The 14,497-nt window shown below is 48.1% G+C and overlaps 1 protein-coding gene across 2 annotated transcripts in view; it reads right to left on the bottom strand.

Moving 5' to 3' along the window:
• RANBP3 (RAN binding protein 3) overlaps positions 1-14,497 on the bottom strand; it is a 387,515-nt gene that overhangs the window by 262,544 nt on the left and 110,474 nt on the right. For both annotated transcript variants that reach the window (XR_015302612.1, XM_086947244.1), the window contains exon 5: positions 13,728-13,799. Coding sequence is in view for 1 of the 2 variants with exons in the window: in XM_086947244.1 (XP_086803370.1) it covers positions 13,728-13,799 (72 nt within the window). In the remaining variant the exon portion in view is untranslated. The remainder of the gene's footprint in view (positions 1-13,727; positions 13,800-14,497) is intronic.

Raw genomic sequence — 14,497 nt, 5'->3', positions numbered from 1 at the left:
ATCTTGAGGGAGAGTGAGATGCACCGGCAACCTCCTCCAAGGCCCCAGCATGTTCCTTGTCCCTCGACGTCGACAAATGCCTCTCCCTCGAAGTCGAACCATGGTGATGCCCTGTAGGAGTTAAAGGCTGTGCAGATTTTGATGTCTTCAAAAGGAGACCTAGACATAGCATGACGCCGTGGCGACTTTGACGTCGAACGACCTCGACGTCGCGGTGAGCTCGATCTCGAATGGTGACCTGCTCTCGACGTCGACCGGTCTTCAGGTCTCTTGGACGTCGGCAAGCTTCTCGACGTCGACATACGGCGAGGTGACAGTGTGTCTCGACGCCGATGGGTGTCTAGACGACGATACAGGTTTCAACGTCTATAGACCCGCATCTTGACCATACCTCGGGTCCTAAGCAGGACGCTTTGACGTCGAAGGCCTTTCTCGACGACGGAGATTTACGCTGTCTCGACGTGGGAGACTGTTCAGGCCTTCTCTTCAACGGTGGCTGCGACACCGATGGCGAACAATCTGAAATCTGCCCTTTTCTCGATGTTGTAGAGGCAGACTGTAGACGGTGTCGATGCTTCTGATGAGAGAAGGGCTCTTGATCCCCAAGGCCACTTTCGGGATGGGATTTTCCTCGCTCCATCACCGCCTGAAGCCGAATCCTCTCTCTATCACGGAGTGTTCTTGAGGAAAACCTTTGGAAGTAATAACAGGCGTCTACCTTATGAGAAGAAGGAAGACAGGCGATACACACGGAGTGTGGATCTGAACTAGCCATCTTTTTTCCACAAGATGGACAATTTCTGAAGAGAGCTGGCATTTTGACAGGAAAAGATGACTAGTTTCTGTCAGAAAAAGAAGGTAAAACGTCTTCCAGCACAGGAGAATTGCTAAACAGCAAGAAAAATAACAATTTCTGACTGAAAAGTCAAAAAACTGTCGAGCTCAAGCTCCAGGATCCTCACAGAAGGAGCCGGAAAAAAGAACTGACCTAACTGCCACCTGTGGTGCATGCTGGGAGCATAGGGCTCTCTGAGGTTATTAAAGGCAAAGTGCCTAGATGCTTGTAAATCTTGAAAGCGAGGTGCCAGTTGTCTTTTCTGTCTCAGGACAGTAATTCTTATGCAGCCTATGGGCCAAACTGCCTTCAATTACTTGTGTTTTTTTCCTTATTCTGGAAAATAAAGATTCTTGTATGAAGCCATTTGGGTGTATGGTCTCTATACAAGTTGTCTTAAGTCATTTATTACTATACAAGTATTGCTGAGTTGTTTTCTGGCTGTTTGTCCCTTTTTAGGGCTCGGCCTACGTCACCACTGCGTCAGCAGTGGGGCGGAGCTCCGAGCCATAATGTTAAGGGGCTTAGAATAGTGTAGCAAAAATTCCTCAGTGCGCAAGATTTTCAGTAGTTATTTTTGCCATCTGCATGGTAATTGGTCCTCGCGGTGCCGTGTTTGTAGTAGCCTTGACGCAATAGGCCATATATATTTTATGTTCGGCACTTCCTGCATTTTCTGTACGGTTATGCGCAAGGGAGTCAATAAATTTCAATTAGGAGCTGTCAGGGTGCCGCGGTAATGGAATCCAGATGGTCGGGCGCGTTCACCATTCTGCAGTGAGTTTGGCCTGATGCAAGAATCCATTCCTTGTTTTTTCAGCCGTGTGTACTCGCATGCTGGCTCCCTGCCAAAGCTTGTGGGCCTGTTGTAATTGAAGCCAGATGCCGGCTCGCAGAGGCCTCTGACATCGCATCTCCCGCCTGCTCCTCACTGCAGCCCCCACCATTGGAAACGACAGGCTGGGAGCTCACAGAAGCCTCTGACATCGCCTCTCCCAGCCTGCTCGTCCTTTCAGCCCCACCGCTGGAATTCATATTAAAAGCATGCTTTGATATACATAGATATGCTCACACATCAATGACCATTATTGTGAAGAGGCGTACTTAATAGACCCATTTCACTCCTCGATTGGAGACGACCGTATATGTGGGCCACTGGTGCCCATGGTCCTTATATAATCACAAGCAATACTGCACTGTAGATACCAAATACATCATAACAGTGTATAGAAATTGGTTTGATTTATGGTGGATGATCCGTCCAGCCAGCAGAGCCTCACTAGGTGGTTGCCATCTTGCACCTAGTGACAAGATGCCCTCAACCCACCCCTCCGTCAATGACATCCTTAATGACATCACTAATGACATATCAAGTGACATCCTTGATGATATCAATGATGGCATCATCCGGAGAATGTGAGTGCAGATTGAAGAGTGCAGATTGAAGAGTGCAGAGTGCAGAGTGCAGAGTGCAGAGTGCAGAGTGCAGAGTGCAGAGTGCAGAGTGCAGAGTGCAGATTGAAGAGTGCAGATTGAAGAGTGCAGAGTGCAGATTGAAGAGTGCAGAGTGCAGATTGCAGAGTGCAGATTGAAGAGTGCAGAGTGCAGATTGAAGAGTGCAGAGTGCAGATTGAAGAGTGCAGAGTGCAGATCGAAGAGTGCAGAGTGCAGAGTGCAGAGTGCAGAGTGCAGAGTGCAGAGTGCAGAGTGCAGAGTGCAGAGTGCAGAGTGCAGAGTGCAGAGTGCTGATTGAGAGTGCAGAGTGCAGAGTGCTGATTGAGAGTGCAGATTGAGAGTGCAGATTGAGAGTGCAGATTGAGAGTGCAGATTGAGAGTGCAGATTGAGAGTGCAGATTGAGAGTGCAGATTGAGAGTGCAGATTGAGAGTGCAGAGTGCAGATTGAGAGTGCAGATTGAGAGTGCAGAGTGCAGATTGAGAGTGCCAGAGTGCAGATTGAGAGTGCAGAGTGCAGATTGAGAGTGCAGAGTGCAGATTGAGAGTGCAGATTGAGAGTGCAGAGTGCAGAGTGCAGAGTGCAGAGTGCAGAGTGCAGAGTGCAGATTGAGAGTGCAGATTGAGAGTGCAGATTGAGAGTGCAGATTGAGAGTGCAGATTGAGAGTGCAGATTGAGAGTGCAGATTGAGAGTGCAGATTGAGAGTGCAGATTGAGAGTGCAGATTGAGAGTGCAGATTGAGAGTGCAGATTGAGAGTGCAGATTGAGAGTGCAGAGTGCAGATTGAGAGTGCCAGAGTGCAGATTGAGAGTGCAGAGTGCAGATTGAGAGTGCAGAGTGCAGATTGAGAGTGCAGATTGAGAGTGCAGAGTGCAGAGTGCAGAGTGCAGAGTGCAGAGTGCAGAGTGCAGAGTGCAGAGTGCAGAGTGCTGATTGAGAGTGCAGATTGAGAGTGCAGATTGAGAGTGCAGATTGAGAGTGCAGATTGAGAGTGCAGAGTGCAGATTGAGAGTGCAGATTGAGAGTGCAGAGTGCAGATTGAGAGTGCAGATTGAGAGTGCCAGAGTGCAGATTGAGAGTGCAGATTGAGAGTGCAGAGTGCAGATTGAGAGTGCAGATTGAGAGTGCAGAGTGCAGATTGAGAGTGCAGATTGAGAGTGCAGATTGAGAGTGCAGAGTGCAGAGTGCAGATTGAGAGTGCAGAGTGCAGATTGAGATTGCAGAGTGCAAAGTGCAGAGTGCAGAGTGCAGATTGAGAGTGCAGATTGAGAGTGCAGATTGAGAGTGCAGATTGAGAGTGCAGATTGAGAGTGCAGATTGAGAGTGCAGATTGAGAGTGCAGATTGAGAGTGCAGATTGAGAGTGCAGATTGAGAGTGCAGAGTGCAGAGTGCAGAGTGCAGAGTGCAGATTGAGAGTGCAGATTGAGAGTGCAGAGTGCAGAGTGCAGAGTGCAGAGTGCAGAGTGCAGAGTGCAGAGTGCAGAGTGCAGAGTGCAGAGTGCAGAGTGCAGATGCAGAGTGCAGAGTGCAGAGTGCAGAGTGCAGAGTGCAGAGTGCAGAGTGCAGAGTGCAGAGTGCAGAGTGCAGAGTGCAGAGTGCAGAGTGCAGAGTGCAGATTGAGAGTGCAGATTGAGAGTGCAGATTGAGAGTGCAGATTGAGAGTGCAGATTGAGAGTGCAGAGTGCAGATTGAGAGTGCAGAGTGCAGATTGAGAGTGCAGATTGAGAGTGCAGAGTGCAGATTGAGAGTGCCAGAGTGCAGATTGAGAGTGCAGAGTGCAGATTGAGAGTGCAGAGTGCAGATTGAGAGTGCAGATTGAGAGTGCAGAGTGCAGATTGAGAGTGCAGATTGAGAGTGCAGATTGAGAGTGCAGATTGAGAGTGCAGATTGAGAGTGCAGATTGAGAGTGCAGAGTGCAGAGTGCAGATTGAGAGTGCAGAGTGCAGATTGAGATTGCAGAGTGCAGAGTGCAGAGTGCAGATTGAGAGTGCAGATTGAGAGTGCAGATTGAGAGTGCAGATTGAGAGTGCAGATTGAGAGTGCAGATTGAGAGTGCAGAGTGCAGAGTGCAGAGTGCAGAGTGCAGATTGAGAGTGCAGATTGAGAGTGCAGATTGAGAGTGCAGATTGAGAGTGCAGAGTGCAGATTGAGAGTGCAGAGTGCAGATTGAGAGTGCAGAGTGCAGATTGAGAGTGCAGATTGAGAGTGCAGATTGAGAGTGCAGATTGAGAGTGCAGATTGAGAGTGCAGATTGAGAGTGCAGATTGAGAGTGCAGATTGAGAGTGCAGATTGAGAGTGCAGATTGAGAGTGCAGATTGAGAGTGCAGATTGAGAGTGCAGATTGAGAGTGCAGATTGAGAGTGCGAGTGCAGATTGAGAGTGCGAGTGCAGATTGAGAGTGCGAGTGCAGATTGAGAGTGCAGAGTGCAGAGTGCAGAGTGAGAGTGCAGATTGAGAGTGCAGATTGAGAGTGCAGACTGAGAGTGCAGATTGAGAGTGCAGATTGAGAGTGCAGATTGAGAGTGCAGATTGAGAGCGCAGAGTGCAGATTGAGAGTGCAGAGTGCAGAGTGCAGAGTGCAGAGTGCAGATTGAGAGTGCAGATTGAGAGTGCAGATTGAGAGTGCAGATTGAGAGTGCAGATTGAGAGTGCAGATTGAGAGTGCAGATTGAGAGTGCAGATTGAGAGTGCAGAGTGCAGATTGAGAGTGCAGATTGAGAGTGCAGATTGAGAGTGCAGAGTGCAGATTGAGAGTGCCAGAGTGCAGATTGAGAGTGCAGAGTGCAGATTGAGAGTGCAGAGTGCAGATTGAGAGTGCAGAGTGCAGAATGCAGAGTGCAGATTGAGAGTGCAGATTGAGAGTGCAGATTGAGAGTGCAGATTGAGAGTGCAGATTGAGAGTGCAGATTGAGAGTGCAGATTGAGAGTGCAGATTGAGAGTGCAGATTGAGAGTGCAGATTGAGAGTGCAGAGTGCAGATTGAGAGTGCAGATTGAGAGTGCAGAGTGCAGATTGAGAGTGCAGAGTGCAGATTGAGAGTGCAGAGTGCAGAATGCAGAGTGCAGATTGAGAGTGCAGATTGAGAGTGCAGATTGAGAGTGCAGATTGAGAGTGCAGATTGAGAGTGCAGATTGAGAGTGCAGAGTGCAGATTGAGAGTGCAGAGTGCAGATTGAGAGTGCAGAGTGCAGAGTGCAGATTGAGAGTGCAGAGTGCAGAGTGCAGATTGAGAGTGCAGAGTGCAGAGTGCAGATTGAGAGTGCAGAGTGCAGAGTGCAGATTGAGAGTGCAGAGTGCAGATTGAGAGTGCAGAGTGCAGATTGAGAGTGCAGAGTGCAGATTGAGAGTGCAGAGTGCAGAGTGCAGATTGAGAGTGCAGAGTGCAGAGTGCAGATTGAGAGTGCAGATTGAGAGTGCAGAGTGCAGATTGAGAGTGCAGATTGAGAGTGCAGAGTGCAGATTGAGAGTGCAGAGTGCAGATTGAGAGTGCAGATTGAGAGTGCAGAGTGCAGATTGAGAGTGCAGATTGAGAGTGCAGATTGAGAGTGCAGATTGAGAGTGCAGAGTGCAGATTGAGAGTGCAGATTGAGAGTGCAGAGTGCAGATTGAGAGTGCAGATTGAGAGTGCAGAGTGCAGATTGAGAGTGCAGATTGAGAGTGCAGAGTGCAGATTGAGAGTGCCAGAGTGCAGATTGAGAGTGCAGATTGAGAGTGCAGAGTGCAGATTGAGAGTGCAGATTGAGAGTGCAGAGTGCAGATTGAGAGTGCAGATTGAGAGTGCAGATTGAGAGTGCAGAGTGCAGAGTGCAGATTGAGAGTGCAGATTGAGATTGCAGAGTGCAAAGTGCAGAGTGCAGAGTGCAGAGTGCAGATTGAGAGTGCAGATTGAGAGTGCAGATTGAGAGTGCAGATTGAGAGTGCAGATTGAGAGTGCAGATTGAGAGTGCAGATTGAGAGTGCAGATTGAGAGTGCAGATTGAGAGTGCAGAGTGCAGAGTGCAGAGTGCAGAGTGCAGAGTGCAGAGTGCAGAGTGCAGATTGAGAGTGCAGAGTGCAGATTGAGAGTGCAGATTGAGAGTGCAGAGTGCAGAATGCAGAGTGCAGATTGAGAGTGCAGATTGAGAGTGCAGAGTGCAGAATGCAGAGTGCAGATTGAGAGTGCAGAGTGCAGATTGAGAGTGCAGAGTGCAGATTGAGAGTGCAGAGTGCAGATTGAGAGTGCAGAGTGCAGATTGAGAGTGCAGAGTGCAGATTGAGAGTGCAGAGTGCAGAGTGCAGATTGAGAGTGCAGAGTGCAGAGTGCAGATTGAGAGTGCAGAGTGCAGAGTGCAGATTGAGAGTGCAGATTGAGAGTGCAGATTGAGAGTGCAGATTGAGAGTGCAGATTGAGAGTGCAGATTGAGAGTGCAGATTGAGAGTGCAGAGTGCAGAGTGCAGAGTGCAGAGTGCAGAGTGCAGATTGAGAGTGCAGAGTGCAGAGTGCAGAGTGCAGAGTGCAGAGTGCAGAGTGCAGAGTGCAGATGCAGAGTGCAGATTCAGAGTGCAGAGTGCAGAGTGCAGAGTGCAGATGCAGAGTGCAGATTCAGAGTGCAGAGTGCAGATTCAGAGTGCAGATTCAGAGTGCAGATTCAGAGTGCAGATTCAGAGTGCAGATTCAGAGTGCAGATTCAGAGTGCAGATTCAGAGTGCAGATTCAGAGTGCAGATTCAGAGTGCAGATTCAGAGTGCAGATTCAGAGTGCAGATTCAGAGTGCAGATTGAGAGTGCAGATTGAGAGTGCAGATTGAGAGTGCAGATTGAGAGTGCAGATTGAGAGTGCAGAGTGCAGAGTGCAGAGTGCAGATTGAGAGTGCAGAGTGCAGAGTGCAGAGTGCAGAGTGCAGAGTGCAGAGTGCAGAGTGCAGAGTGCAGAGTGCAGAGTGCAGATGCAGAGTGCAGATTCAGAGTGCAGAGTGCAGATTCAGAGTGCAGAGTGCAGATTCAGAGTGCAGAGTGCAGATTCAGAGTGCAGATTCAGAGTGCAGATTCAGAGTGCAGATTCAGAGTGCAGATTGAGAGTGCAGAGTGCAGATTGAGAGTGCCAGAGCGCAGATTGAGAGTGCCAGAGTGCAGATTGAGAGTGCAGAGTGCAGATTGAGAGTGCAGATTGAGAGTGCAGAGTGCAGAGTGCAGAGTGCAGAGTGCAGAGTGCAGAGTGCAGAGTGCAGATTGAGAGTGCAGATTGAGAGTGCAGATTGAGAGTGCAGAGTGCAGATTGAGAGTGCAGATTGAGAGTGCAGAGTGCAGATTGAGAGTGCCAGAGTGCAGATTGAGAGTGCAGAGTGCAGATTGAGAGTGCAGAGTGCAGATTGAGAGTGCAGATTGAGAGTGCAGAGTGCAGATTGAGAGTGCAGATTGAGAGTGCAGATTGAGAGTGCAGATTGAGAGTGCAGATTGAGAGTGCAGAGTGCAGAGTGCAGATTGAGAGTGCAGAGTGCAGAGTGCAGAGTGCAGAGTGCAGAGTGCAGATTGAGAGTGCAGATTGAGAGTGCAGATTGAGAGTGCAGATTGAGAGTGCAGATTGAGAGTGCAGATTGAGAGTGCAGATTGAGAGTGCAGATTGAGAGTGCAGATTGAGAGTGCAGATTGAGAGTGCAGAGTGCAGATTGAGAGTGCAGATTGAGAGTGCAGATTGAGAGTGCAGATTGAGAGTGCAGATTGAGAGTGCAGATTGAGAGTGCAGATTGAGAGTGCAGATTGAGAGTGCAGATTGAGAGTGCAGATTGAGAGTGCAGATTGAGAGTGCAGATTGAGAGTGCAGATTGAGAGTGCAGATTGAGAGTGCAGATTGAGAGTGCGAGTGCAGATTGAGAGTGCGAGTGCAGATTGAGAGTGCGAGTGCAGATTGAGAGTGCGAGTGCAGATTGAGAGTGCAGAGTGCAGAGTGCAGAGTGCAGAGTGCAGAGTGAGAGTGCAGATTGAGAGTGCAGACTGAGAGTGCAGACTGAGAGTGCAGATTGAGAGTGCAGATTGAGAGTGCAGATTGAGAGTGCAGATTGAGAGTGCAGATTGAGAGTGCAGAGTGCAGATTGAGAGTGCAGATTGAGAGTGCAGATTGAGAGTGCAGAGTGCAGAGTGCAGATTGAGAGTGCAGAGTGCAGAGTGCAGAGTGCAGAGTGCAGAGTGCAGATTGAGAGTGCAGATTGAGAGTGCAGATTGAGAGTGCAGATTGAGAGTGCAGATTGAGAGTGCAGATTGAGAGTGCAGATTGAGAGTGCAGATTGAGAGTGCAGATTGAGAGTGCAGATTGAGAGTGCAGAGTGCAGATTGAGAGTGCAGATTGAGAGTGCAGATTGAGAGTGCAGATTGAGAGTGCAGATTGAGAGTGCAGATTGAGAGTGCAGATTGAGAGTGCAGATTGAGAGTGCAGATTGAGAGTGCAGATTGAGAGTGCAGATTGAGAGTGCAGATTGAGAGTGCAGATTGAGAGTGCAGATTGAGAGTGCAGATTGAGAGTGCGAGTGCAGATTGAGAGTGCGAGTGCAGATTGAGAGTGCGAGTGCAGATTGAGAGTGCGAGTGCAGATTGAGAGTGCAGAGTGCAGAGTGCAGAGTGCAGAGTGCAGAGTGAGAGTGCAGATTGAGAGTGCAGACTGAGAGTGCAGACTGAGAGTGCAGATTGAGAGTGCAGATTGAGAGTGCAGATTGAGAGTGCAGATTGAGAGTGCAGATTGAGAGTGCAGAGTGCAGATTGAGAGTGCAGAGTGCAGAGTGCAGATTGAGAGTGCAGAGTGCAGAGTGCAGAGTGCAGAGTGCAGAGTGCAGAGTGCAGAGTGCAGATTGAGAGTGCAGAGTGCAGATTGAGAGTGCAGATTGAGAGTGCAGATTGAGAGTGCAGATTGAGAGTGCAGATTGAGAGTGCAGATTGAGAGTGCAGATTGAGAGTGCAGATTGAGAGTGCAGATTGAGAGTGCAGATTGAGAGTGCAGAGTGCAGATTGAGAGTGCAGATTGAGAGTGCAGATTGAGAGTGCAGAGTGCAGATTGAGAGTGCCAGAGTGCAGATTGAGAGTGCAGAGTGCAGATTGAGAGTGCAGAGTGCAGATTGAGAGTGCAGAGTGCAGAATGCAGAGTGCAGATTGAGAGTGCAGATTGAGAGTGCAGATTGAGAGTGCAGATTGAGAGTGCAGATTGAGAGTGCAGATTGAGAGTGCAGATTGAGAGTGCAGATTGAGAGTGCAGAGTGCAGATTGAGAGTGCAGATTGAGAGTGCAGAGTGCAGATTGAGAGTGCAGAGTGCAGATTGAGAGTGCAGAGTGCAGAATGCAGAGTGCAGATTGAGAGTGCAGATTGAGAGTGCAGATTGAGAGTGCAGATTGAGAGTGCAGATTGAGAGTGCAGAGTGCAGATTGAGAGTGCAGAGTGCAGATTGAGAGTGCAGAGTGCAGAGTGCAGATTGAGAGTGCAGAGTGCAGATTGAGAGTGCAGAGTGCAGATTGAGAGTGCAGAGTGCAGATTGAGAGTGCAGAGTGCAGATTGAGAGTGCAGAGTGCAGATTGAGAGTGCAGAGTGCAGATTGAGAGTGCAGAGTGCAGATTGAGAGTGCAGAGTGCAGATTGAGAGTGCAGAGTGCAGAGTGCAGATTGAGAGTGCAGATTGAGAGTGCAGAGTGCAGATTGAGAGTGCAGATTGAGAGTGCAGAGTGCAGATTGAGAGTGCAGAGTGCAGATTGAGAGTGCAGAGTGCAGATTGAGAGTGCAGAGTGCAGATTGAGAGTGCAGAGTGCAGATTGAGAGTGCAGATTGAGAGTGCAGATTGAGAGTGCAGATTGAGAGTGCAGAGTGCAGAATGCAGAGTGCAGATTGAGAGTGCAGATTGAGAGTGCAGAGTGCAGAATGCAGAGTGCAGATTGAGAGTGCAGAGTGCAGATTGAGAGTGCAGAGTGCAGATTGAGAGTGCAGAGTGCAGATTGAGAGTGCAGAGTGCAGATTGAGAGTGCAGAGTGCAGATTGAGAGTGCAGATTGAGAGTGCAGAGTGCAGATTGAGAGTGCAGAGTGCAGATTGAGAGTGCAGAGTGCAGATTGAGAGTGCAGAGTGCAGAGTGCAGAGTGCAGAGTGCAGAGTGCAGAGTGCAGAGTGCAGATTGAGAGTGCAGAGTGCAGATTGAGAGTGCAGAGTGCAGATTGAGAGTGCAGAGTGCAGATTGAGAGTGCAGATTGAGAGTGCAGAGTGCAGAATGCAGAGTGCAGATTGAGAGTGCAGATTGAGAGTGCAGAGTGCAGAATGCAGAGTGCAGATTGAGAGTGCAGAGTGCAGATTGAGAGTGCAGAGTGCAGATTGAGAGTGCAGAGTGCAGATTGAGAGTGCAGAGTGCAGATTGAGAGTGCAGAGTGCAGATTGAGAGTGCAGAGTGCAGAGTGCAGATTGAGAGTGCAGAGTGCAGAGTGCAGATTGAGAGTGCAGAGTGCAGAGTGCAGATTGAGAGTGCAGATTGAGAGTGCAGATTGAGAGTGCAGATTGAGAGTGCAGATTGAGAGTGCAGATTGAGAGTGCAGATTGAGAGTGCAGAGTGCAGAGTGCAGAGTGCAGAGTGCAGAGTGCAGATTGAGAGTGCAGAGTGCAGAGTGCAGAGTGCAGAGTGCAGAGTGCAGAGTGCAGAGTGCAGATGCAGAGTGCAGATTCAGAGTGCAGAGTGCAGAGTGCAGAGTGCAGATGCAGAGTGCAGATTCAGAGTGCAGAGTGCAGATTCAGAGTGCAGATTCAGAGTGCAGATTCAGAGTGCAGATTCAGAGTGCAGATTCAGAGTGCAGATTCAGAGTGCAGATTCAGAGTGCAGATTCAGAGTGCAGATTCAGAGTGCAGATTCAGAGTGCAGATTCAGAGTGCAGATTCAGAGTGCAGATTGAGAGTGCAGATTGAGAGTGCAGATTGAGAGTGCAGATTGAGAGTGCAGATTGAGAGTGCAGAGTGCAGAGTGCAGAGTGCAGATTGAGAGTGCAGAGTGCAGAGTGCAGAGTGCAGAGTGCAGAGTGCAGAGTGCAGAGTGCAGAGTGCAGATGCAGAGTGCAGATTCAGAGTGCAGAGTGCAGATTCAGAGTGCAGAGTGCAGATTCAGAGTGCAGAGTGCAGATTCAGAGTGCAGATTCAGAGTGCAGATTCAGAGTGCAGATTCAGAGTGCAGATTCAGAGTGCAGATTCAGAGTGCAGATTCAGAGTGCAGATTCAGAGTGCAGATTCAGAGTGCAGATTCAGAGTGCAGATTCAGAGTGCAGATTCAGAGTGCAGATTCAGAGTGCAGATTCAGAGTGCAGATTCAGAGTGCAGATTCAGAGTGCAGATTCAGAGTGCAGATTCAGAGTGCAGAGTGCAGATTGAGAGTGCAGAGTGCAGATTGAGAGTGCAGATTGAGAGTGCAGAGTGCAGAGTGCAGAGTACAGAGTGCAGAGTACAGATTCAGAGTGCAGATTCAGAGTGCAGATTCAGAGTGCAGATTCAGAGTGCAGATTCAGAGTGCAGATTCAGAGTGCAGATTCAGAGTGCAGATTCAGAGTGCAGATTCAGAGTGCAGATTGTGAGTGCAGAGTGCAGATTGTGAGTGCAGAGTGCAGATTGTGAGTGCAGAGTGCAGATTGTGAGTGCAGAGTGCAGATTGTGAGTGCAGATTGTGAGTGCAGAGTGCAGATTGTGAGTGCTGTTTGTGAGTGCAGAGGGCAGATTGCGAGTGCTGTTTGTGAGGGCAGATTGTGAGTGTTGTTTGTGAGTTCAGAGTGCAGATTCAGAGTGTGAGTGAAGAGTGCTTTTGTGAGTGAAGAGTGCATTTGTGAGTGAAGAGTGCATTTGTGAGTGCAGAGTGCAGATTCACTGAGTGCAGATTCACTGAGTGCAGAGTGACTGAGTGCAGAGTGACTGAGTGCAGAGTGACTGAGTGCAGAGTGACTGAGTGCAGAGTGACTGAGTGCAGAGTGACTGAGTGCAGAGTGACTTAGTGCAGAGTGAGTGAGTGCAGAGTGGCTGAGTGCAGAGTGACTGAGTGCAGAGTGACTGAGTGCAGAGTGACTGAGTGCAGAGTGACTGAGTGCAGAGTGAGTGTAAAGTGACAGTGAGTGCAGAGTGACTGCAGAGACAGTGTGTAAGGGTGCAGGGTGCACATTGTGTTAGTGTGCAGAATGAGTGTGCAGGATAAACAGTGTGTGACTATGCAGGGTGACATTGGGAGTGTGCGGGTGAGCAGTGTGTGAATGTGTAGGGGCAGTGTGTGAGTGTGCAGAAAACACCACACACACCACACACACAACATACACACACACACACACCACACACACACACACCACACACACATAACACACACAAACCACACACCTCACTCTCTCAACACCACACACTCGTCATCACTCACCACAACACACTCACCCTCTCCAGGCTCACCACCACACACTCACCATACACAGAAAACAACACACACAACAACACACCCCCAGCCGTCAATGTATGCTTTCACCAGGCACAAACACCAACAACCATCAATGTACGCTTTCACCAAAAACAAACACGACCATGTATCAGTGCCGCTAAACACTCACGCACACAACAAACAATGTCAGTGCAACTGTCACTAAACACACACACACACACCAACAGCTGACAGTGCACCAGCCACTCTTTCAATTGGCACAATAATCAACAGCTGTCAGTGCACCCTTTCACCAACCAAACGCATTACCATCCAGCTCTGTACGCTTTACAGCCACACTCACTAACAGCTCTTACTGCACGCTACCACCAGTCATACATACCTCAAGCCACCACTACACGCTTCCACCAAACACACACACACCAACAGCCATCACTGCACAATTCCTACAGGCACACACATCCACCACACATCAATGCACACACCAACTGATAACGCATCCACCAATTAATATTGTACCCATCGCACTATGCTGCACTTTACCTTTTAAAGATATTGCGTTAAAGTGAGGCATGCCACCATTGATAACATCCCAATCCAACACACATATCTCCAACACACACCACATGTTTCCACTCCAAAACACATGTCTAAAACACATTGCCATTTACAATGCCATTATCTCTAACTCAAACAAACCCGAGCCCTAATGCATTCCTAATGCTTGTTTTTTTTTAGCTTGGGCTTTTATGGGGCTGCATAGTTACATATTTGTTGGTCTTCATACATATTGGAGCGTATGTATAAACTTTAGTCTCTTGACATACACCTATGATAATTCACTGCTAATGACTATTGATGAGTATCACCTGGAAGAGAAAAAGATTAAACAATGTCGGGCTCAGGGTAGAGTCCTGAGGCACCCCCTGTCAGCTTGATGTCTCTGGAGTAATGAACTCCCTGTGCTACTTGAAAACTAAATAAAAAATAAATAAAATAAAAAAACAGCTACTGTCAAAACGTTTTATCAAAAGGAGAGCACCTCACCTGGCTCAGAGTCAGAGTTTCCAGTCGAAGGTTGACTGAAGTTAGATGGCATGAAGACATTATTTTTGGATACTGCAACCAGTAAAATAAAAAGGTCAGTATTACGTAATGTAAAACACTTACTTCTACTGAGTATTTGGATCGACATTTAACAAAGGTCATAAGAATCAGACAATCATTGACTGATGTACGGGTGGTAAAAATGTTTAAGGTTAACAAACACACTGTGCAAGAGATCAGGTATATTGAATGGAGGTCAATTAGGTATGACCAATGCCAAATTGACAACTAACTAGGAGAAAAACCTTCACAATGGTTGTAAATGTAATAACCATCGAAGTGCTTGTCCTAATAACCAAGGAGGAACCTATCTGCGGGACCCATCTTGAACACCATCTTCAATTCAACAGTAGGTGTTTAGATTTTATTTCTCCAATTCATTATTTCAAATGAAAAATGAAAACTAGTGTCACAAAGATTAAATTGAAATCAACCTAATATTTAAAAAGCCCCACACTCAAGTGCGAGATTCTTTAGTATTTTTTACAAATCATATCTTCTTTTCAAAAAGAGTTTTTATTATAGGTCTATTTTCTGACTACATTGACTGCGGTCAATATTGATATTTCCTTCCAAAAAAGGGAATGTAAATATGTAAACCAATCTTCAGAACAGGAGAAAGGGGATAGGTCCTTTAAACATGTGAAGATGGACCACAATTAAATGATTATATACACACAATGAGGTACCATCGTGTGAAGTACTTCATT

This window comes from Lissotriton vulgaris, chromosome 12 (assembly GCF_964263255.1).
Source record: "Lissotriton vulgaris chromosome 12, aLisVul1.2, whole genome shotgun sequence".
NCBI classification, from domain to species: Eukaryota; Metazoa; Chordata; class Amphibia; order Caudata; family Salamandridae; genus Lissotriton; species Lissotriton vulgaris.
This window is presented reverse-complemented; position numbering and strand designations above follow the sequence as displayed.